The sequence below is a fragment of the Annulohypoxylon maeteangense genome (assembly GCF_022496945.1).
Source record: "Annulohypoxylon maeteangense strain CBS 123835 unplaced genomic scaffold GGS22scaffold_13, whole genome shotgun sequence".
NCBI lineage: Eukaryota > Fungi > Ascomycota > Sordariomycetes > Xylariales > Hypoxylaceae > Annulohypoxylon > Annulohypoxylon maeteangense.
Genome location: NW_025953260.1, coordinates 279,149 through 302,927, shown reverse-complemented (window position 1 = coordinate 302,927; position 23,779 = coordinate 279,149). Strand labels below are relative to the sequence as shown.

The 23,779-nt window shown below is 46.8% G+C and overlaps 9 protein-coding genes across 9 annotated transcripts; 6 read left to right on the top strand and 3 right to left on the bottom strand.

The window, feature by feature from the left end:
* The first annotated feature begins 434 nt into the window (after nucleotides 1-434).
* GGS22DRAFT_167892 (GPR1/FUN34/yaaH family-domain-containing protein) lies at nucleotides 435-1,830 on the top strand. The gene is made up of 5 exons (XM_047962053.1): nucleotides 435-759; nucleotides 808-887; nucleotides 945-1,019; nucleotides 1,075-1,468; nucleotides 1,522-1,830. Exons 1-5 carry the CDS (start codon nucleotides 667-669, stop codon nucleotides 1,687-1,689), a joined length of 810 nt encoding a protein of 269 aa, XP_047816942.1. The 5' UTR covers nucleotides 435-666; the 3' UTR covers nucleotides 1,690-1,830.
* GGS22DRAFT_167890 (NAD(P)-binding protein) lies at nucleotides 1,814-3,925 on the bottom strand. The gene has a single exon (XM_047962052.1). It carries the CDS (start codon nucleotides 3,370-3,372, stop codon nucleotides 2,398-2,400), a length of 975 nt encoding a protein of 324 aa, XP_047816941.1. The 5' UTR covers nucleotides 3,373-3,925; the 3' UTR covers nucleotides 1,814-2,397.
* Nucleotides 3,926-4,103: 178 nt separating this feature from the next.
* Nucleotides 4,104-6,563, top strand: GGS22DRAFT_167889 (signal recognition particle protein). Its single transcript, XM_047962051.1, has 2 exons — nucleotides 4,104-4,269; nucleotides 4,364-6,563. Exons 1-2 carry the CDS (start codon nucleotides 4,192-4,194, stop codon nucleotides 5,837-5,839), a joined length of 1,554 nt encoding a protein of 517 aa, XP_047816940.1. The 5' UTR covers nucleotides 4,104-4,191; the 3' UTR covers nucleotides 5,840-6,563.
* Nucleotides 6,564-7,154: 591 nt separating this feature from the next.
* Nucleotides 7,155-8,788, top strand: GGS22DRAFT_35862 (NAD(P)-binding protein). Its single transcript, XM_047966898.1, has 4 exons — nucleotides 7,155-7,829; nucleotides 7,895-8,274; nucleotides 8,331-8,526; nucleotides 8,581-8,788. The coding sequence occupies exons 1-4, from the start codon at nucleotides 7,493-7,495 to the stop codon at nucleotides 8,697-8,699; spliced, it is 1,032 nt and encodes a 343-aa protein (XP_047816939.1). The 5' UTR covers nucleotides 7,155-7,492; the 3' UTR covers nucleotides 8,700-8,788.
* A 1,567-nt stretch (nucleotides 8,789-10,355) lies between these two features.
* GGS22DRAFT_180720 (acid phosphatase/Vanadium-dependent haloperoxidase) lies at nucleotides 10,356-11,546 on the top strand (the record flags this gene model as incomplete). The annotated part of the gene is made up of 2 exons (XM_047963796.1): nucleotides 10,356-10,541; nucleotides 10,605-11,546. The coding sequence occupies 2 exons, from the start codon at nucleotides 10,356-10,358 to the stop codon at nucleotides 11,544-11,546; spliced, it is 1,128 nt and encodes a 375-aa protein (XP_047816938.1).
* Nucleotides 11,547-11,944: 398 nt separating this feature from the next.
* On the bottom strand, nucleotides 11,945-12,698 carry GGS22DRAFT_190410 (uncharacterized protein; the record flags this gene model as incomplete). Its single annotated transcript, XM_047964971.1, has 2 exons — nucleotides 11,945-12,340; nucleotides 12,384-12,698. The coding sequence occupies 2 exons, from the start codon at nucleotides 12,696-12,698 to the stop codon at nucleotides 11,945-11,947; spliced, it is 711 nt and encodes a 236-aa protein (XP_047816937.1).
* A 1,275-nt stretch (nucleotides 12,699-13,973) lies between these two features.
* On the bottom strand, nucleotides 13,974-14,957 carry GGS22DRAFT_167880 (uncharacterized protein). Its single transcript, XM_047962050.1, has one exon. The coding sequence runs from the start codon at nucleotides 14,800-14,802 to the stop codon at nucleotides 14,095-14,097; it is 708 nt and encodes a 235-aa protein (XP_047816936.1). The 5' UTR covers nucleotides 14,803-14,957; the 3' UTR covers nucleotides 13,974-14,094.
* A 2,377-nt stretch (nucleotides 14,958-17,334) lies between these two features.
* Nucleotides 17,335-18,898, top strand: GGS22DRAFT_167875 (uncharacterized protein). The gene is made up of 2 exons (XM_047962049.1): nucleotides 17,335-18,386; nucleotides 18,446-18,898. The coding sequence occupies exons 1-2, from the start codon at nucleotides 17,924-17,926 to the stop codon at nucleotides 18,757-18,759; spliced, it is 777 nt and encodes a 258-aa protein (XP_047816935.1). The 5' UTR covers nucleotides 17,335-17,923; the 3' UTR covers nucleotides 18,760-18,898.
* Nucleotides 18,899-20,984: 2,086 nt separating this feature from the next.
* GGS22DRAFT_35808 (putative sugar transporter) lies at nucleotides 20,985-23,172 on the top strand. The gene is made up of 8 exons (XM_047966897.1): nucleotides 20,985-21,172; nucleotides 21,223-21,251; nucleotides 21,297-21,395; nucleotides 21,478-22,144; nucleotides 22,200-22,341; nucleotides 22,401-22,497; nucleotides 22,550-22,766; nucleotides 22,823-23,172. The coding sequence occupies exons 1-8, from the start codon at nucleotides 21,103-21,105 to the stop codon at nucleotides 23,020-23,022; spliced, it is 1,521 nt and encodes a 506-aa protein (XP_047816934.1). The 5' UTR covers nucleotides 20,985-21,102; the 3' UTR covers nucleotides 23,023-23,172.
* Nucleotides 23,173-23,779: the final 607 nt, after the last annotated feature.

The window sequence follows — 23,779 nt, the reverse complement described above, 5'->3', positions numbered from 1 at the left end:
TATGTTTGTTTGGGTACGCCGTGTCCGCCTCCAATAGAAAGCCTTACCAACTACTTGTTTCCGGGTGATTCGCATAATTGCGACGGTACTCCGGAGCTTCCTAATAGTCATAAACGTGTCCGTTCCCGACCCTTTCTAGTCCGACTTGGGTTTGGCGGGTTATACAACGGCGAATTGGATAATACTTACCTTATATCTAATTAAATTACCTAAGAGTAGATTGCCAGCTTGGTAGACATATAAAAGCTTGCCAACTGCTCTTTAGAGACAGGCCCCGCACCGGAAGTTGTATTTACGGTTTAGATGTTTGGGGGAAGTATTGTCTTGGCTTCGGCAGAGGCCTGACAAAGGTATGTGAAAGCAACGCCAGCCGAGGAACGGCCATGGTTCTTAAGCGCTATGTCACCTGCGATTGGACGGATGCGAGAGGTCCGGCAGTTTGACTTGCCTGTATGGGGGATCTCCTAGAATAGTAAATAATCTATAGTTCTAGGCTAATGATATCTCGAATATTGCGTATCGCAATCGCCAGCTATTAAAAGCTGAAGCGATACCTTTCCTTGTGATCGAGGATTCTTTGGATAAGTGCCTGTTGCTCAGCTTTAGTTGCCATCGCCGATTCAATTCTCATCAACTCAGCTCTCACCTCATTCACATTGACTCAAAATGGAAAACCACAAGATCATCAACCATGACGAGGAGAAGGGGTTACAACGATCGGACACCACCGTGACAATGCCCCCTGAGCTCTTCGAGAAAGTAAGATCTCTATAATAACTTTCATCGCATCGATGCTAACTTCACTAGCTCTATCTTACCCCTAAGGTTCCTCACGTTGGAGATTACAACAGGCGTTTCGCTAACCCAACACCTCTTGGTATTGTCGGGTGAGTCGCATGAAGATAACCACTAAGAGAGATATCAAGTCAAACTAAACATTCCAGCTTCGTTATCTCGACGTTTACCTTCGCGATGACATTGATGGGGTGGGCAGGCGCTGAAGGTACAACGCCGGTAGCGTAAGGATCCCTTCTCGTATTGTATGTGGGTCCCGGCTAAATGACAGCTTTCCAGGGGCATATTCTTCTTCGTCGGCCCCGTATTGTTAATTTTCGCCATGGTTTTTGAGTGGATCATGGGGAACTTCTTCCCTATGATGGCCATGGGCTTGTACGCCGTGTTTTGGCTATCGTTCGGCCTTTTACAGTTGCCAACCCTTCAGCTAGGCGCGCCATATGCCACGATTAGCGACCCCACTGGGCAAATGTCCCCCGAGTATAACTCCGTCGTTGGATTATACCTCATCGTGTGGGGATTCGCCCTGTTTACTTTCTTCGTTTTCACGTTGAAGGTTAACACGGTGTTCGCAATGATCTTCGCCTGCGCTACTTCCGCCGTGTGGGTCTTGTCGAGTGCATATTTCAAGCTTGCGGCCGGAAACTTCGAGGCCGCAATTAGCTTACAAAAGGTATGTGTTACTCTATCCGTGAGGTATTTTTATCGCGGCTAATTCTCTCTTAGGCCGGTGGTGCTCTATTGTTCGTCGTAGCCGCCTTAGGGTGGTATATGTGTGTCATTATCATGGCGGGCGAAATGCGCATCACTCTGAATCTGCCGCTTGGTGACCTAAGTCGCTTTTGGCCTGTGACAGATGTAGACTTAGCCGAGGCGGCTACGCACCGCGATTAAAAATGCGGAGGTCGAGAGAGCAGGGGTGCAGGGGTAGGAAGGTATGGCAGGCAATTTGTTCGTGCTCTAGGCGGTGGCTCGTGGTTCAATCCGTGTATCGATACTCGTAGATATAACAGTTGCGTGTGTACGAAGTAGCCTACATATATAATTAGGTACCTATCAAGTTTCTCTCAATACTCTAATGGTCAAACCCAGTGCCGTCTCTCGTGAGTGGGAAATTGGCATTGGAGTGGTGGCCAATGTCAAGGTTCCATCGACGATAGTGTAAACAATGAGATGCGGATAGGTACCTACCTAGGTAGTACCTAGTAGTTGAAGCGCCATGCTTTGACTCTGCGCGCTTATGACGGGATTGCATCGAACACGCCATTGTGCTCTTCCTGGAAATTACAACCACAAAATGAATATTCTAGACTTATATAGCCGGCACCTGAGTCACAATGCAGGTGTCCATCCCGTCCACGAGGCTAAATGAGCCGAAAAAAGTTATATGAGATACATCCGGTAGATGGGCAGCCTTACCGGGTAAGGTGACTCGTATTGGGCACAGCAGTACGGCATTAGTCAATTCGAAACCTCCAACCCCGGATTCCCCAGATTCTTCGGATTTCGGACCTATGGAGTTAAAGATATTCTTATAATTCGATTATATGTATTTATCTCGCCCTAAGCAGGCTGACCTAATAGGTTGTACTTCACGGCTAATCAGTAGTCGAACTTCTGCCCAACAAGTTCCTCGCTGAGCTTCCATAGCTTCTCAACGGCCTCCGGGTCCCTCGCATGTTCGTCGACTTCGTGAGGTTGACAATTCACCATGTATGCCGGCGACTTGGCAGGGATCTCCGGGTCTAGGGCCGCAGCGAGTGACGTAGAAGAGATCTGATCGAACGTCTTGAATCGGGGCGTCTCCCATTCCCATTCTTTCCCCATATTGCGCTGCATCACTTCGGGTATCTTGGCGTAGTCATCGACAGTCAGGTGGCTCCCCAGCTGGGTGTCGATATTGGAGCCGGGATGCGCTGCCGTCGACGTGACGCCATGGCTCTTAAGCTTTTTTGTGAGACCAAACGAAAATAGGATGTTAGCGGTCTTGGCCTGGGCGTAGCCCGTCCATAGATCATAGGTCTTGCCATTCGAGAAGTTCCAGTCGTCGAAACGAAAGCGGCTAGAGCGGTAGCCGAGACTTGTCAGATTAACGACGCGGGCTCCACCAGGTTGGGACCCGGCAGCTATAAGAGCGGGCGCGAGTAGGTTAGTTAGCAAGAAGTGGCCGATATGGTTGGCAGACAGCTGGATCTCAATTCCCTGTTTGTCGACCGTGTAATCCTTGATACCCATATTTCCAGCACTATTGATGAGGACGTCTATTTTGGGTGTGGCGGCCAATATCTCTTTGGCTGCCCTACGTACTGACTCGTGGTCCGTTAGGTCGACCTGAACAAATGTCGTCTTGACGGAACTGTCGATCTCGGCAATCTTCTCTAGTACCGGGTCGACCTTCCTGCCAGTCCGTGATGCGATCAGAATGTGTGCCGGCGAAGCCCTCGCAAGCGAAATGGCCATCTGGCTTCCGATACTAGGCATGCCAGCTCCCGTAATGACGAAGGTCCGTCCCTTGACCTGGGACTTGAAGGCCTCAACGACCTGATCTCCGGTTGAGAGTGCATCTAATACTGCCATGATGAGATCTATGTCGTGTGGAATGATCGGGTTCTAGGTGTATTTCTATGTGGTTGATGAGTAGAAAAAGGTTGTCGATATGGAAACGGACGGATGATAGTACACCTTATATAGACGACGGTGTAGATAGGCGATAGCATGAAATCTTTGCCCTTTTAATTCAGATCGCGAAGCCCGAAGGCGAAAATTAGCGGCTTAGGGCGCTTCGTTACACGATGTCTGTTTGACAGACATAGATGCTTACCAACTCGCATAATGGCAATAATGGAATTACCGGACCTAAGTGAATTAATTCCGTCAAAAGGAGGATTGAACATGGAATATTTTTTAAAAAGAGATTCTGCAAAAGAAACGCTACTATAGTTATTAGTTCCTTTTCATGTACGTGTCGTATCAGCGACTCGAGATCCCGTAGGATTTATAGAGTAGAATAATTCTAGTTGCCTAAAACCTTGGATGTCATTCTAACACAGTAGTCCGTCTCCATGTTGGGAAGGGAGTCGAAATAGTACGTAATGAATGTCTAACATTGTTGTTGGTGGCTTGAAAAACGAGAATCCGATTTAACAGGCAGGCGTAAAATCATCGGTGTTACGGTACCCCTATTAAAATCATTACATAATCTATGTCGATGTACTATGTACCTAACTGCGGGACATCGGAAAATCCTATTATTCCAAGGTTTATAGTGGAGTCTACCCCGGTCAGCCCCGGTCAATCTCACAGCTCAAGTGCTTACCTTCACATCGAAATCTACTTGCTGTCATCACTTCCATCGTGTCTTGGATCTAAACGGCTACGTAGCCGTCAATTTTTACCATGGTTCTCCAAGATCTTGGTCGCCGCATTAGCGGTGCCCTACATGATGTTACTCGAGCACCTAATCTAGATGAAAAGGTATATGCGATTCTCTTACGGCGTCGTGCCCCGCAATGGATACGATGCAGTGCGGTACCATGAGATGGGGCGAATGCGCTAACCTACATCGCAGGCTTTCAAAGCTATGCTTAACGAGATCTCAGGTGCCCTTCTCGAAGCCGACGTCAATGTGCGACTTGTCAGCAAGTTGAAAAACTCGATAAGCACCATCGTCAACTTCAAGGATCTCCCACCCGGTGTTAACAAGAAGCGATTAATCCAAAAGGCCGTATTCGACGAGTTGGTCAAGTTAGTCGATCCTCATGCAGAACCCTTCAAGCCCAAGAAGGGCAAGTCGAACGTCATTATGTTTGTTGGTTTGCAAGGTGCTGGAAAGACCACCACGTGTACGAAGTTGGCGCGGCATTACCAAGCAAGAGGATTCCGATCATGTCTAGTCTGTGCCGATACCTTCAGAGCTGGTGCTTTCGACCAACTGAAACAAAACGCGACAAAAGCTAAAATTCCATACTACGGTTCCCTAACCGAGACCGATCCCGCGAAGGTTGCAAGAGAAGGTGTGGAGAAGTTCAAGAAAGAGCGATTCGAGGTTATCATCGTAGATACTTCCGGACGTCATCGACAAGAATCGGCCCTGTTCCAAGAGATGGTTGATATCCAAAACGCAGTATCCCCTAACGAAACAATCATGGTTTTGGACGCCTCTATCGGTCAACAGGCCGAAGCGCAGGCAAAGGCATTCAAGGATGCGGCAGATTTCGGCGCAATCATCATTACCAAGACGGATGGTCACGCGAGCGGAGGTGGTGCTATTTCCGCCGTTGCCGCAACGCATACGCCTATCGTCTTCATCGGTACCGGAGAACACATGTTGGATCTAGAAAAGTTTGCGCCGCAACAGTTTGTCAACAAGTTGCTAGGGATGGGTGACATGGCAGGTTTAGTCGAGCACGTGCAGTCGCTAAAACTGGACCAGAAGGAGACGATAAAACACATAACAGAAGGAATCTTCACGGTACGAGATCTTAGGGATCAGCTAAGCAATATTATGAAGATGGGACCCCTATCTAAGATGGCTGGTATGATTCCCGGCATGTCTAACCTACCTGGAATGGCAGGCATGGATGACGAAGAATCCAGTGCGCGACTAAAGCGCATGATTTATATCTGCGATAGCATGACCGAGAAGGAGCTTGACTGTGACGGTAAAATGTTTATCGAGCAACCAACCCGTATGACGCGGGTGGCTCGCGGCAGCGGTGTTAGTGTCAGGGAGGTGGAAGATCTGCTCACGCAACAGCGTATGATGGCAGGCATGGCTAAGAAGATGGGCGGCAGCATGAAGAATATGCAACGCGCCCAGCAAGCCATGGGCGGAGGAAACAAGGCACAACAGATGGCTGCCATGCAGAAGCGGTTGCAGAGCATGGGAGGTGCTGGAGCTGGTGGCATGCCGGACATGGCCAGCTTGGCAAGAATGTTCGGTGGCGGGGGAGGCGGAATGCCAGGCGGTATGGACATGCAGAAAATGATGGAGAGTATGGGAATGGGTGGGATGATGGGAGGAGGACGAGGCGGAAGACGATAACGTGAATAGGACCGGACGATTCAATACCTGCGCATCATCGGTTCGGTGTCGATTCATACCGTGGGCATTGCATGGCGTTTGGTGGTAAAACGATGGGTATTAATCTGAAGAATGAATTTATGAAATGGGTTGAAAGGTAGACCCCGTTCATAACTGTCTAAATGGTGCGATTCTGTCGTGGTTTCATGCCGATGTAGTCGCCGAGCGGAAGCCCTCGTACGACGGTAGCTTTCCCTAAGCATCACCGCTACTGTCCGAAAGAGATATCATGCCGCGGTACCTATCCGTGAAACAAGTTAAAGTTGCGGCCCGTATTCGACAATATTTGCCGCATTGGAGAACGCCATACCGGTTGGCTTTTAAGCATCGCGTACATGGTATCACTCGATCGAGCATTACACCACACATCTTCACGCCGGACACACCTCGGAGAAGAGGCCAGTCGTGTTTTATTAATACGCAGTCAGGTATATTTACCTTAATTATTACCTAGCCTTACGAACAAATCAGGGCCTTTCCTGGTAGTAGGGCATTAACATTCAAGATGGAAAATTTGAAGTCATCGTGATGTCAAATACCAATAACCGAAAGCTAAATCGTGATGTAGCAGGATATCTCAGGTACGGAAAGAGAAAGTTCGAGTCGCACCGTGCGGGGTTTACTTAAGATGGTGGGAGCTTTGAGTCTTCTAAAGTTAGAACTCTTTGGGTTTTCTAGAATCAACGTTGGATGTATTTGCTTCTTTCTGTTTCCATGTTTGGTCCTCCAGATGCGAGCTGAGCATTCAACTTTTTATTATTATTTTACTTCAACGCCCACGTCTAGTACGCGTAGGAGCACTTGCTCCGGAAGACAACCGACCCGAACAACCAGCCCGCAAGATCAGCTGCAGGAGATCTCGACCTATTCTAGGTACTTCCACGTTAAGACCCAGTGTCCAAACTTTCGATTGGCTAAGAAGTTCTACCAATTGTAAGGATCTCTTCTAAACCGACCCCACCAAAAGCTTCATGTCAGACTCACCGTTATGCCCGGTCACGTCATTGGTAGATTTCCCCTGGGAATTCCCATTTTGGGTATATTAGAGCTGAACCAGTCTGCCAGTGTTGAACTCAAATGATAGGGTTCCATGAAAGCGACAGGAATTGCATGCCTTATGTTTCTTGAATAGGTATCATCTTAATCCTGATTTTGGATTACGTACAAAATGGGATATACCTAGTAGGGCTTCATGGTTGTACCCTCGCGGCCTTGACACTTCACTAGATTGAGACACTACTGACAGGTCACTAAGATGCCAGGAGGGGCACGGCTGGTTGAAAGTAAGGAAGGATGGTAATAAAACATGTCAGTGGCACAGGTAAGCCTCATATGGGGCTTACTTGGAACTTAGCTCCAGTCTGGCGAGACATTAAGCCTCACTGCCAGGTATACGTATGCTACCCGTTTTAGAAAGCTGACATCAGTGAAGGCACGATCTTTCTTGATTTTGGCGCGCCAATCTTTTTATCCGGTCGTTGTACACCACAGGTCCAGTGTCATTTATAAACCGGACACCGGCAGCTTTTGTACCTTTCTTCAGATATACAAACAAACCTTCATTAAAGTTTCCGACCGTACAATGCCCTACCCGACTAGGATACATATAACATCATGTCTATCTACATCAGAACCCTCGGTGGACGATTCCCGCGCGCATTATCTATTTTTGCCAGAACCACCACGATGAGTACAACTGTTCAAATTGGAAAAATGCATACTTCAACCCCTACATCACTTGCCGAGTTTGGAAGAAAGACCAACTTGATCCCTAAACCTCCGGACTCAAGAGAAAACCCTGCAGTCGGAATTGCGCCTGATCCGAGAGAGAATGTCGGCCAAAAGAGATTCGCCGATTTCGACCTGAACGGTAAAGTTTTCATTGTCACTGGAGGTGCGCAGGGTTTAGGACTTTCACTAGCGGAGGCTCTCGCAGAGACAGGGGCCAAGGGTACGTTTTCACCGTCGCAAGACCTTGAGTCGAGAACATCAGCATAATTAACGATGAACCGACAGTTTACTGTTTCGATCGCGGACCACAGGCAGACCAGCAGTGGAGTGAGGCAGCAAGACGCGCTGTCGAGTTTGGAGGTTCTCTGAACTATATACAGCAAGACGTACAAGATATCGAAGGACTCGACCGGACAATTGCAGACATCGCGGACAAGCATCTACGTCTCGACGGCGTCATTGCTGCAGCCGGTGTCCAACACCTTTCACCAGCCATGGAATGGACTAAGGAAGAAGTGAGCCGAATGATGGATATTAACTTTACCGGTGTGATGATGACGGCGACCAGTGCGGCTCGCCAGATGTTCAAGTACAAGATCCATGGCAGCATGTGTCTCATCGCCAGCATGTCTGGAAGTGTCGCTAATAAGGGGCTACTGTCGCCTGTACGTCAACCGAACTATCCCTTTGGTGAATTATCTAATCGAACCGCGGATTCTAGGTCTACAATTCCTCTAAGGCTGCAGTGGTCCAATTGGCCCGGAACCTTGCGATGGAGTGGAGCCCGATTCGGCAAGACCACACGGGTGGGATCAGAGTGAACTGTATCAGTCCGGGACATATCCTAACACCAATGGTGTTGAAGAACTTTGAGGAAGTGCCAGGGCTTCGCGAGAAATGGGAAAGTGAAAACATGAGTAAGTTACTAAATATCTCAATCATTGGCGACGCCTTGTATTGATATTGTACAGTGGGCCGACTGGCAGAGACGAGCGAATTCAAAGGCGCCGCGCTATTTCTGCTGAGTAACGCCAGCAGTTTCATGACGGGGAACAACCTCGTTATCGATGGGGGACACACAGCGTGGTAGAAAATTGCGTCCTAATGTGTCGGAGTTTTGGGTAACGTGAGCCGGAGTTTATGCAAGAAGCGCGCATTTTAAGGGACAATGCAGAGTTCCGAAGACGTTGCGCCCTGGTTTTTTTTGCAGTGTGTATCTGTTGGACCGTTGTGTTGTACATTACTCTCATTTGTTTACGATTGGATGCTAGATGAGCGATATCACATAGATTTGTTTGTATGCGTAAAAATTCCACGGCAAGACCTTGGCTGGCTCGGCCGCCGTGAAAGTCGAGTGATTTATCCCATTTTCCTTAGGTGGCATTGTACCACCTGTCTGCAAGCCACGACGCTGGACCTGAAAATATGATGTGGGGGTAATTTAAAACCAGCTGAAAGCGAACACGGCTCGGCATCTCTGTTCGAAACTGCCTTCATTCACAACTCCATGGCGACTTCCAATCTTTTCATTCAATAAACTTTTATGACATGTGGTTGTAAAGTTAGTGATCTTTAGCTCCCAGAGAGCCGGGACTTAGTTTGAATCTAAAACCACGCGAAAGTTCAATGACCCACTTAAGACTTCGCCGCCACTTTAATTGAATGACGTTCATTCCGACGATACTTCTACAAACACAATGTAAACGTCCTCCTGGTTTGCGCATAGGACTGCGCAAACTTCCCTCGAGCGATTGCGACCCTATCATATTCACACAACGTGTTGACTTATTGAATACAGCTTGCAATCTTGAACGTTCGGTCCAACAATGTTTCATGTACCTGAGTAAGTCATTCACCTTCTAGGCATAGTGTTGCGTAGTTTAGCCCTAGTGGTCGGACTGCGATCTTGGGTACCCCGCCGGTAGGATTAGCGTTACTAGGCTATTTCAACAGCATCATCAACATGACCTGGAACCGATGTTAATTCTTTCTACGCTTGAATATGCGAATCCATTCGCTACACTGATTGCTAAACGCAATGAACGTAGCTCCCGTAATATATACAGCGGTCCAATTACAAGATGACGAATGGTGGACGAGGAAAGAGTTAGAAGATTATCTTATGACGGTTATCGAACTGTGTTTCGAGATCGCCAATTACCCGATTGGGTAATAAAACAAGCATTGCCAAGTTTTTTGGGGCATCCATGACGTCCATATTTGCGGGTGACGAATCAGATTACCCACAGACGGGGACAACATTTACAACTAACAGCTTCAACTCGCCTAACACATCGCGATTCTAGACTTTCATTTACCGGTCTTAGGGTTGTTGATTGGATCCGCTTAGGATGGATGATCTGATATGGCGCCGTTCAGGTTACTCTGGTACCCCGCGGAGCCTGAAATCGGCTCGAGCTATCATCGGTTTGCGTCCCGTCCATGTCACTGCTGACGAGCTTAATCATGACGTCAATAATAAACGCACGGCTCTCAAGTCCTACTCAGAATCTACCGTGACTATGAAATATTCATTATAAGGCAAGTCAGGTCGATGTCAAGTGAACTTGCTACATATGTTACTCTCACCATTTCGAAAGGTTGCTATAGTTTTCAGTCTCTCTTGAGACTCGCAACATTTACTTTACCGGAATTGGATCGGGGCAAGACATTTGCAGACCGCACAGGTACTTACTAACGAAAGAGGCTCTCACATAATCACGATTCAACTCTACATACAATGAAGATGGGATTCTTCAGCCGCCGTCGACCTGACGGAGCTAACGCCGGCCCCGTTAATGGACACCAGAATGGGCCTGCCTTCGATACCGTGGCTTATCCCATGGCAACTCGCCCAAGTTTCGGACAATGGCTGAAGGTCACATGGATTGATATCGTCACGATGATCTGCATGGGCGCCATAGGACTTGGCGTATGTTTGAGCCACTACAAACCACTCTCCCATAATAAATCTAGTTGCTAATATGCCATCCAGGTTTACGAAGCTCATCCAGCCCCAACCCGATCTTTCCCAGTAACCTTTTCCGACGGCGAGGTAGTCTATCCCGAATTCGCATACCCTCTCCGGAAGGAAATCATCCCCATCTGGCTCGCCGCCTTCCTCGCAGCAGTAATCCCCATCGTAATCATCCTCCTCATGCAAATCCGCGTGCGCTCCTTCTGGGACGTCAACAACGCCGTCATCGGACTCCTCTACTCGCTCATCACGGCCGCCGTCTTCCAAGTGTTCCTGAAATGGCTAATCGGCGGGTTACGCCCCCACTTCCTCGACGTATGCAAGCCGGACATCTCCCTTGCGAGCAACGCCCCCGGCGTCAAAGGCGTGGGGTACAACGCCGCTGGCTTCAACGGCATCTACTACACCAAGGAGATCTGCACGGGCGACTCCAACGAAATCAACGACTCCCTGGAATCCTTCCCGTCAGGCCACAGCACCGCCGCCTTCGCCGGGTTCATCTACCTGTCCATCTACCTCAACGCCAAGCTCAAGGTCTTCGCGAACTACCACCCCGCAATGTGGAAGCTAATCGCCGTGTACGCCCCCGTGCTAGGCGCCACGCTGATCGCCGGCGCGCTGACAATCGATGAGTTCCATAACTGGTATGATGTAGTGGCTGGTGGCATTATTGGGTCTGTGATGGCATTCTCGGCTTACCGTATGTGCTATGCTTCGATTTGGGACTGGAGATGGAATCATGTCCCGTTGCATCGTGGGCAGCCTTGTTTATACACGTATGATGGTGTTGAACTCATGGATGCTATGTGGACTCGGAGAGCGGGATGGGGTGCTGGCGCGGGTGCTGTGAGTGGGTTTGGGGGTACGGGGCGTGCGGCGAACGAACGTGGTGGTGTTGGGACGTTTCCTAGGAAGCCGGTTGGAGGTGGGACGGCGAGGAGGGGAGATGATATGGTTTAAGCTGCTAATTCGCACATTGTTGTTCTCCTTATGTGGCCTATGGAGTTAGGGGTTGACTGCATTAGGTACGATGTATTTCAATGAAGTTTATAGAAACATAAAACGCCTACTCCAACTCGTGACGATAATATATTCCCGGGTTTCTATATGAATATTTAGCGATCGCCAGTTAAATATTCTCACTCACACTGATATCTTCATAGGTCGGTAATGTTCTCATTAATTATTTGCGCTCCGATATCATATGTACCTAGGTACCTAGGTATCGTATCAGTATCTGGACCCGACAGACATGATGACAGATGAAATGGTAGGTTCAGATTATAGATGTCGTCCTCAGAAAAGCTTGCTTCGGGTAATAAAGCAACCTCGTCATCTTGCCATATTATACCGCCCTTCTAGTCTTGCTCGAGATTGTCCAATGGCTCTGCAGTCGCGGCAAAAAATTCCCGTGTAGGTCTCGCGATCGTAAAATCCTGAAAAAAGACTTTTGGGAAGAAGTCTACCACATCCCTCTTGATCCGAATGTGCGCTCCAACAAATCGCGAGGTTTGGCGGCAGTTCCGCATACCCGTCTCTACAGTCAAAGCATGTTTCGACCGGAATTTGGCTGGTACGGGTAAGTGCGAAATCTTCTTTTTCGAGGTCTCGCGTGCAGCACGGGCACCAGACGAAGATATCGTGTGGGATATCTGAAAGTGACCTGAAGTCTGTCGCAAACACAGACCACATTGGCAGTTCACAGGGGAACGGAACTCGAGGCGTAAGAAAGTTTCGAGGAGATCGGCGAACCTCTGAGCCTGGAGTTAGTTCAGGTAGATCCACAACCTCGATTACGCTGTCCTCATCATTCTCCCGCTTGATTGGTCTATCCGTCCACTCTTTCATGAAACCTGGCGTCGATATTCTTGATCTGGAGTTGTATGATATTCCAATCGGTAGGTTGTTTTGGGTCCATTGGAATTGATCGATAAAGCTTTGTGGATCTAGACTTGTTGTCGACCTCGCGCGTTCGTTTCGGTCAGGGGTGGGCGCCCTGCTGTCACCATTTTGACTCTCTATTAGTCCGTCTAGACTGCGATAATCTAATAGACTACTATTGAGTGCGAAGGCCACACCACTAGTGTTGTATTCGCTTTCAATATCATCCATGTCGAAAAATCTTAAGTTATGCTTTTTAAGATATGTCGTCTGTTGGACGTTGCTGTCTGGGTAGAGATGGATTGTTGGGAAGGGAGCTACTGTAGAATTAATAAATATATATAATATACCTACCTAGGTAGCTATATAATATAGTTGAATCAGTGCCTTTTCAAATTCGAAGTTGGGCCATTGCTTGTATATAGTATGAAGTTAACGCTCTTGAATACCAAATCCGGAGTCACAGCTCTGCAAGATAAGTATTCGTAATTTCTCCTAATTGAGACACAAGTTAGCAAAGTGTTATATATCAGCTGGATAAGACCAGCAAACTCTTTACTCACGAATGAGAAACGGAAATAATGTTTAGAGCCTGTAATCAATTGAAGAGAGTTTCAATCTTGTCACTATCTATCGCTTAGGGTTTGCAGGTAACAACATGGAGGAGGAGGCTATCGTCAGAAGGCTCTAAAGAGAATTTTCCCCGTAGAATCTAAAGAGTGACCATAAGCTTGAGTTGACTACTGCCGTAGTACAATTGCATACTCAAATTTAGGGGCTCTGCCCCTTTATACAATAATGACAGTGAAGCTATTCAGCCTTGAGGATGTACCTTTGTACCCTGGACCCCCAAGGTGGGACCAGTGATATGGGGTCCCCGGGACCCTTGTCAAAGTTCAGTACATGGGGCTCCCGCCGCCCTTCCCATATGTGGGGTTTCCTCCTGCAATATGGTTGGTCCATAATAAGTCTGTAGATCTATAGATTCAATAGACCTAACTGATTACCTCTGAACTATCTATTTTCCTGGTGTGGATATATCTGAATGGGTGGATTACCAGATCCTGATGGGCTCTGACAGTATAACGAGGCCCCATTCTTCTGGGTTCTGTATGGGGAATAGGTTCCTCCTCGGGGTTCACGTGACTTGAGCTTTATCTCAGCATCCCGTAACACCCTATATAATTTGCCTAAAATAAGTATCCTCTCTATTTTCAGGAGAATGACGGCCCGAAGGAAGCGACTAACAATACGGGGCTTGTCAAGGACATCTGGCGGTCTTGATTCATCCAGTTAAGAAGTTTAGGATTATATAAGCATGTTACGTAAGCTTACTGTTTACCCCTGAGCCCCTGAACCATCGAACGAAGGCTCACATTTCAACGTTGTATAGGTGGCAAAGTCAAACCATTACTTCACAGACGAGTACGGGATCTCAATGATATTATATACGTTGTTGCGATGATATAAATTGTAATATAATGAATGATGAAGCGAATTTTTATCCATCACCTCGCCAACGTCTATGCGAAACCAACAGAACAAACGAAATGCATCCGTTCTATACAGCTAACTTTTCCAATCCCAACAACTCGAAAGTTACACCCATCCATACCAATAGTCAAGCTTATTTGATATCGGCAAGGTTTTCAAAACAAGAGACCTTGTTCGCGAATTCGTGACTCGTGTGGCTGCCGGCGGGTAGGTCTGGGAGAGCGGCGCAAAGCGGGTGCAAGTTGACCTCGACACAGTTCTCGGGGATCACGGCGGTATGATGCTGGGACGTCTCAAACGTCTTCAGGACGGCGAATTTCCGTGATGGACCATAGTACGGGAGAGACTCGTCGCATGCCATGAAGCTAGCGGTGCCGAAGTGTAGTATGCCAGGTGCAGGGCTCGTCTTGTCGGTTTCTAGCGATACGCCTACAGTGCCGCTGCCGCCGTTAATGGAGGCCACGACTGGTGAGTTAGAATCGGTTTCGTTTAGGGAGACGCCGATTCCGTAGGGGTAAAGCGGAGTACCACCGTCAGTGACTATGTTGGTCTTTCCGGTACGAACATCTTCAGCTGTACCGTTTAGGTAGAAAATTCGGCCTGGGTCAGTAACATTGAGGACAGCCGTGTTAAGACCAGCACCGACGTGGGCCCCCTCTAGTGCCGCTCCCTGAATAGGAACGGTGAGGTGCTTGGTGGGGCCAACGACGGTCGCGATGAGTCTAAAGCCGGTCGAGAAGCCAGTATCCGCGCGAGCTTTAAAAGGATTTGCGAAAACCAAGCTAGAAGCGCCCAGCAAGGAGGTAACAACTGCCTTGGTCGTGTACTGTTGAAGATGCATGGTTGATTTGGAGTGTCTGGCTGCGAATTGGTGTATAATGGATTGAAAAGTGATGGTATTATCGAATCTGATCTTGTTTGTCCGTTGAGATCAACTTCGAGCACTATTTGTAGCCAAAAGATCCGCCTCCTGAAGGGCATCTACCTGAATGATAGCCTACTCCAGGTAAGGATATGATGTTGTAGATGTTTGAATACGAGTTGCTTTGCCATCGTATTATGCCAGTCGCTTTCGCCAATGCTTACTGACCAATCAGACATAAGAAATATTACCCCGGATGACGCCACCACAAACGGTTTAGGTATCAAATAGCGACGGGCTTACCTAATACATCTGAGCTGTTCTTTATTAATAGGAAAGCAACTGAATGATCTCCGTCACTAATTTCAGCTTCATCTGCCCGTTAATGAAGATTGACTACCTAAGGTAAGTAATCATCTAATTAGGAAAGCTTGAACGAGGAAATGAAGATCATGCACTAAGAAAAGCGTTGTGATGTAAACATGACTGGCATTAAAACAAACGTCAAAGTTGGCTTACCTACTATAGGATAGTTATCTGGTGCCTGATCTCTCGCATTATGAAAGGTCCTAGAAGCGATATATCCACCTTTAGCTGACATAATCAGGAAGCTCCTCCCGGGGGCAATCAGGTGACCTCAAACAGTATTACCTAATTGTCTTGTCACACTTACTTAATCTGCTTCTGTATATCTGCGATAGGCGACTCAGTCAGCCTCTTTTCAAGCTTTGTTGATGTAACCTTGTATTCAATTTCAGCTGAATCTCAGATAAGGTTCGGGAAGCCCCGGTAGCGTCGGCAATTGAACTACTCAGCTCATTATTCATAGAGTAAACTTGCGTTACACAAGCAATCTCACACTCGGATATAACCATCGCGTACTTACGACGGGGAAAGGTTATCATATTCGATGGTGTATACTTGAGACCTGCATATGTATTAACAAGTTTATGGCAGCTTAGCAACCTTGGAAGTCTTTTCGTATGGTGTTGAATAAGCTCTAGTTGACGAGCTATATGAGTAGTTGATTAGGTAATCACATGAGTGTGACAAGTGTTTGACATCCCACGTTCTTCCAAGCCATTTGTTTCCCTTTCCAAATCGTGCAGGGTGTGTTAAGGACCTTGTTGGACAGAGAGTCAGATGGGAGCGAGGGCGTTTAGTTCAGTGTTAGGATGTAATTCTCGGGTAATACGATGGGAAACACATGTCCTACTACTTATACATAAGTCGCTACATTGGAATGTCACTGATATACACCCTATCACTTATACATAGGTAAGTGACTATATTAGAATGTCACTGACACATAAAGGTGTTATCAGTCATGATATTTGTTCATTTGGTTCTCTCGTAACGGCAGCCAATGTCGTACCAATGTCGTACCATCACTACCTAATTAGGCCGTTTGCTATTGGAACAATATTTGTACAACTAGCCGATCATACCCGCTAAGGATGGTCCGCGAGTGCCGATGTCTTAGATGCGTTATATTACTATCTCTCGATTTTATTCAACCTGTAGGCCGTTTTCTTCCGAACCGTTTGGTGCGGGAGTAATTAGCAAAAAGATCAGGTATTAGCAAAATACTTTTTATTACGAGAGATTCTCTCATAATCTTAAGTACTTTATTAACATAGGAGTCTTGGCAAATATTCTTATATGTAAATCGTATAGAAAGTTTTCTATAGAAATACGGTTTCTTCTGATAACGGTGGCTTACTTAGGTAGCTTTTGAGACCCGAAGTTGCAGCCCCTGGGATGTCATGACTCGCGCATATTTTGACGTCTCTTTAACCTACCGGCCCGGTCACTTTGGCCTTTCAACCCCGGATTGGGGTTGTCGAATGTTCCGATGAACGAGTTGCATACGGGCTTCCGCTGATTGGTTCTATCTCCACAGCTGCAAAGAAAGTCAATGCTCGCGTTTGTGAGCTCATATCTATCCCTTATAACATATTTCTTATTCATGGACAATACTTAAGAACAAGAAACATGGAGACTAGGTAGGTACCTTTAGAGATCTTGTTTAACCATTCTTTTCTAATGGCCCCCTAAAGGAGATCATGATAGTCTCCCAGACATCAAAGACAGGGAAGAATGACCTAACGTTACGACTGGAGTGATATTTACCTAGGTACCTTGAAAAGAAGTGTCATTTTTTACAAGTTCATTTCAAAAGTACTCGACAGAATTACTAGCAGCAGCATTAAAATGTACTAATGATGTAATTATGCTTCATGTCACACCTTCAGAAGGTGCGTTCTGTAGAAACCTAGCTAATGTGTAGTTCGATTAGTCGCGAACGCCGCCGGTGAGGTCTTTGGAGATTTACCCCTTGTAGGTTGAATGTCTTAGATATATGAAGGATCATGCAGGGAACTATTACCAATATATCCCCTAACTGATTCAAATTTAGGTACCTACCAGTCTTGTACTACAACGGCGATATATATCACACGCATATACTACGACTTGCAGGACATGCATGAAGGGCTTTGATATAAAAATGTCACGATTTTTTTGTTGGGAAATAACCACTGGCGTTTATCTACATCTGTATAATCCGTCTATATGATGACAGGGGTTGTAAATCAATTCCTTTTCTGGTAAAGGTTAGTCAGAGACGTCCTTGGTATGCCAATCAAAGCTTCACGTTTGTCTCGCATAGTCCGACCCAATATCAAACAAGCCCCCAATGAACAGGTTGGAGTCATCATGAAGGCGCTTCAGAACACCTTAACTCCGGATCTATGCATCCGAATGACATGGAGGGAATGATTCTGCATCAGCACCTGCATCGACTACTGCAAATGTTTGCTGTTGGCTGCAGAGAAATTGCGCGTCGTTCCTAAGGCAAGGTGTGGTGATGTTGTTAGTTGTCAAGAGGCGGAATCAAAAGACTAGGAAACAACGACGTTGTTGTGCGAGGATCCTCGGGGACTCTACGGGCCGAATCCCGATTCTGTTGACCTCTAACTTCCAACCTGGAGGAAGACTAGATGTCTGACATTAGTATATAAAGGAGAAAGTCTTCCTTATGCCATCGTTAGGTAGAATATCCATCTCTAACTGAGCCCATATCAACGAACTCTTCATCATGACCCGCCCCGACGTAAAAGCTGATGCTCAACGTGTCTTCGAAGTGTTGAAGGCAGGAGGTATAGCAATATGTCCAGCAGACGTTGGATATGCTGTTATGGCCACCAGCGCTAAGTCACTGGAGAAGATTTTCCTCACAAAGCAACGAGGGGCACACAAGCGACATGCCGGAATCGGGTCGTATGCCATCCATAAGGAGGTCCATGTTGTGTCTCCTATGCAACGGGAAATCATCGACCACCTGAGCCAGGACCTCGATATCGCCGTTGGTGTTATTGCGCGATATAACCACGATCATCCCATGGTTAAGAACATCGACCCTGTTACGCTAGAGGCGGTTGACGTGAACGGAAGTCTTTCACTTCTTGTTAACGCAGGCGCATTCCAAGATGCGCTCACGAGCTTGACCTTCGCGGAGAACTTACCATTGCTGGGTAGCTCTGCGAATTTGACAGGAACAGGTAAGGTGTCTACCTAGTAAATGCCGATTGAAGTAACGGACTCCTAACCATAAAATTAGGAACAAAGTATCGCGTTGAAGATATCAACAAGGAGTTGCTCGACATCGCAGACATTGTCATCGACTACGGGCTCCTGAAGTGGTGGGTTCACGGAAGAAGCTCTACGCTGCTAGATTTCAGCGGTCCATCTGTCGAGACTATCAGGATTGGCGCCTGCTACGATGTGATCAAGGATGTGTTGAAGCGGAGGTGGAATATCGACTTACCAGCAGATCCGGGCATGGAATCCTTGAAGTTTGGACACTTGAGGAATTTGGCCCCTGTCCCATCATTGCAGAACTTGATCACGCCAGTCGCAGTGCAAAGCTCATAGGCTACCTACCAACCTAGGTAGCATGCAATAACAAAATAAAATTATAGGTGATTGGTTCATGGATAATTTGGTTTTATGGTCCTTGGCCCCGCGATTATGTTGTAACAGCAAAGAAGCTGGAATCGTTCCTATGTGTTACACATCTAGTTAGCTTCTAGACCAGACCGCCATCTCTTTTTACCCAGGTAGATAAGATATATAAGGTTGCCAAGGTCTTGATTGGGAAGCTCCGCAAACAAGACTCCGCTTTCGGTGGTGGAGCAGACGCACTTCTTATCTCTATGCCATTACACACGATTTCAAGGGGACTGGAGAAGTGATCACGAATCGGCCAACTGTCCGCATTGACCTTATGTTCTTCCCACTCTCTTTAGGCATCAATTACGAAAAGTTACTGGGTGCATACCTCCGCATGGGGAATGTCAGGGAACCGTACCGTGTCTTGTCCTGTTTTTCCATTCCATTTATTTTATCGATCACCGTACGTTCGAAAAAGCTATCTTACATGTGATAGAGATGATTGACGATGGGTTCTTACATACTTCCAAGTTACGAGCTACCTAAGAGGTTGGTGCGTGTTGGTGCGTGGTAGTTTAGGTTGCCCTGGGGAATGTTTGCCTGCAATCCAACTCTTCCTGGAGACCCTACCACGTCCAATTTCTCGCGAATTTTTCACACGAGGCAAGTTCAATTCTCCAACCATATCAGGTAGATATATAAATATTATCATATCCAGAGAGACAATGGGGGAGCGAACGTTGGTTTTGAAAATGTATGCATTTACAAAGTATGGCGCGTATACATTAATGCCATACATTGACTCATCCATGCATATATACCGTCTATGACATGATGGAAACGTTGTCGGCGCTGGGGAAGCTGAGGATTAAATTTAAATAACTAAAAGAACAAATAAGAGCAGTCTATTCCATTGCGCCATCATTAATATCTAAAATAAATATGTCAGCAATTCTTAATTATCGAGTAAATAGTGCGCATAAAGATTTTGACGATTTGTTATATCGAGTATTATGTAAACATCTTATTACTATAGCGACATAACGCGGGGTGTATGCATTTATACCATACCAAAGCCCTTACCCCTGAATAAGGGGGGCAGCGTCAGGTCCGCTCTGCTAGCTTCAGATCGGAGTTGTTAGGTCAACGTAGTCAAAGTTAGCGCAAATTCGGCGGAAGATGAGGTGATGCATCCGTCGGAGTTGCCATATAATATATCACGAACATCGGAACTACCTGAAAACGACGCGGCGCAAATAGTCCAACAGTAAACTCTACCTTTAGTCCGGATAGATGCCACAATTATAGGTGTGAATATGGACTCGGGCAGAATTAGGACGTAAAATGGGGCCTCGCCGGAAATAAACTTTGTAGGGCACCTAAATGTACACATATGTCCGGTCTCTACGGTAGACACTAGGGCGGCAGGTCGATGGTGATAACTGCGCTGAAAAAGGTTGGTTGTAAGGTGCAGGAAACTTGAAAATGGAACATCATTGCTATCTAGGTATCAATCAAATTTTCAAGGTCCGCTGTAAAAGTTGGGGGAGATTGTTGTGCAACTCGCTGTTCTGCAGAAGGGCTGACAATCCCTAAGAAGTTTAATGGTTACACTAAGCGGTGCATATTTAGTAGGTAACCTAGACCAGTTCCGAAACCAGCTCCGCGACATAAAACCTTCACTAATCGTGTTAGCAATATATGGAAATGAGACGGTGTAAAGAGTATCAAGGGATATAACGTAGGGAAATACACCGAGGTAGTGTCCACGGGTATCAAATCGGTACCGGATCAAATAATATGTGTCACGACATCTGAGAATACCACGCCTCCCGCTCATCTCTACTACTACGTGGGTTACCTAAGTTAATATAATAAATTTTCCAGTGGAAATAGAAATCGTAACCAAACCTTCCGGACTTTAGAATCCGATGAGCGGAAACGGTGAGTGGTATCGTGGAGCTGTCCCCGATCTAGGTAGTCAACGAAAGCTCCACAGGGCCACCTCAGCTCGACCACGGGTTGGAGCCGCAGGGTTACTATTTGTTACCATTGGCGGTAGCTTCCGCATGCAGGCCAAGGCCGGACTCGCGAGATGCAGCCGCCCTCGGCAACAAAGCTCTAAGGTCGGCTTCGGAGCTCTGGCCAGCCTACTTATCTGGCTCACGATCGCTTCGTTTTTCGAAGCATTGTGACAATCCCATTCCGCTCTACTCAGCGAAAAACTGGTTCCCAGGCCAGTTGGACTCATAGTCATACCAACCTATATACTTTGATTATCCTAATTCATAATTAAAGTTTATAATAACTATTTTATTAATATTCATGATGATTCGAAACAAGAGCCGTCTCTACGGCGGCTGGCTGGTCGCCATGATCACCCTCGTCGATACACGTAGGCGACTTCACATTTCTTGCGTGAACTAAATGCTAACTGCATCTTAGTATCTTCTTGTTGGTTTGGTTACGACCAGGTATGTCGCTTATTATTATAATACCAACAAATCTGACTGGAATAGGGGGTATTCGCTGGTGTTCTAGTTTCCGACAATTTCAAAGAACAATTCCCAGAAACTCTCGACGCCGGCATCTCAGGGATTACTTCTAGTTCGTTCTTCGTAAGTGTTTCTGCCAATTATTCTTGTCTCAACATACGATGCACTCAAGAATATACGAGCTAACAAGACACAATTCGCCAAGATCGGTGCTTTCCTGGGGTCTATAGTTGCCTTCATTTTCGGCGACAAGCTTGGTCGTAGGAGAACCATCATGTTCGGGTTAACATTGAACTTGATCGGAGCAGTTCTTCAATTCAGCTCCTATCATCTACCCCAGATGCTCATCGGACGCATAGTAAACGGGCTAGGTATAGGATTAACATCCACCACAACCCCGGTCTACTTGTCCGAATGTGTCAAGTCGCATTATCGTGGTAGACTTGTTGGACTCGGCGCTGGCTCCAACGTCACGATGTTTGCGCTGGCGAATTGGATCAGCTACGGCCTGTATTCTCAACACGGAGCATTCCAGTGGAGGTTCCCTCTTGCTTTCCAGGTCATCTTTTTCTTTGCTGTAGCACCATTACTGCTGCTTGTGCCAGAATCTCCAAGGTGGCTTCTATTGGCGGGCAAAGATCAGAAGGCTTTGGAAGTGCTCGCCCAACTTGCTGGTAAAGACATCCCGATAGACGACAGGATTGTAACAGCCGAGTTTCAATCCATCAAAGTAGCTATTGATCTTGAGAGAGAAGACCGCACACCAATTTTGGACGTTCTCTGTTTCCGAGACAAGACGCACAACTTCCGTCGTCTGATACTGTCGTGCGGCTCGCAGTTTATGCAGCAGTTCAGTGGGATCAACGCTTTGGGTACAGCAGAATCCTTCCCGTATCTGTTGGTTAGCGATTCTAACATACCTCACAGGATTCTATCTTCCTACTTTGTTGACCCAGACTGTCGGCTTCAACCAAGAAATGAGCAGACTGATCGCTGCCGTTAGCGCCACCGTTTATTTCATCTCGACGTTTGGAAGTTTATTCTTCATTGATCGTTTAGGTCGCCGAAAGTATGTCAACGTGCAAGTTGCCCAATTACTATACCAGCAGAAATTAATTTCTATATCAGGTTAATGCTGAACACCACAATCGCATTGGGTGTCTGCCATTTGATTGCGGCTCTTGCCCTGCGACAGAGTGATATCGACATTTCAAGCAGGAAAATCGTTAGTTTACTGTCGTTCCGCTGTCTATGGGCTATGCTTACATAATATCTAGATGGGTAACCTGGCGACTGCGATGTTCATCGTCTACCACGTCTTCTTTGGGATAGGTTGGGCCAGCACACCATGGATCTACAGCGCCGAGGTAAATTCTCTGGGTTGGCGTACACGCGGTGCTGCGGCTGCGACGGCGACGAATTGGTTGTTCGGCTTTGTTGTGACACAGTTCACCAAAGCGGGTGTCGACAATTTGCAGTGGCGCCTATATCTAAGTGAGTACCTACCTACCCATGCATCCCTTGAGTATGTGAGTTCTAACAGAAATTAGTGTTTGCTATCTTCGCATTCGCATTCTTCCCCATTGTATTATTCTTCTACCCGGAGACATCGAATCGCACCCTTGAAGACATGGACCATATGTTTATACAAAACCCATCTGTCTTCGTATTTGGAAAGCCAGAGATGACGCAACGAATGCGCCCCACAAGCTTCGTCGATGCGGAGACTCAACGCATTGGTACAGTTTGATGGAATGGATGGAAAAGATAAACGGAATACTGGCATCTATACGGTTATACGGCGGGTCCGAATAGAGACTACTAGAGATAGATATAGGGGAAATGATAATGATAAATGAATTCGGGATTCAGGGACCTGTTGTTACCCCCTAGAATGGATTGGAAATAGTTACCCATGTGCTGGCTACACTGTATCGTACTGTGACGCGTATCCCCTTGTGTGACACAGCCGGTAACAATTGCTTATGTAATGTGTGGGAACTACCTATATGAGCGTTGTAAGGGATATTTCCCCCACAGTTTAGTATCGTAACATTGGCGCAAAGGACACTTTTCTGACTCATTTCTAAGGATCATAGAATTGATAGATCCCTACCTAGAAGCTTCCGGAATCAGAACTAGAGGGACACGAGGAGAAATTTCCAGGGCATCCACGCTTTATTTGAACGATATAAACGGTGTATGTGGTCTCCGCCTAGTAGAATGTTCTCGTGATGTGCTGAATCGATGATTCGGCTGTTGCGGGGATCCAATAGCAACCGATTTAGATATGAAAAGCTATTTATTTTGGGATATGTCGGTCGTTTATTGTCATCCTGGCGGCTCGTGGCATTTAGCCGGCAATCGTGTCGAAGACCTAACGACGTCAGTGGTTATCTGTCCTGGTCACCAGTCTTGGCCAAGTGTATATAACCCGATGAGCATCACAAAAACTACCATGAGATGGAGAGGCGCGTGTTGTCAAGAGAAAGTCGAAGTCGCGAAAG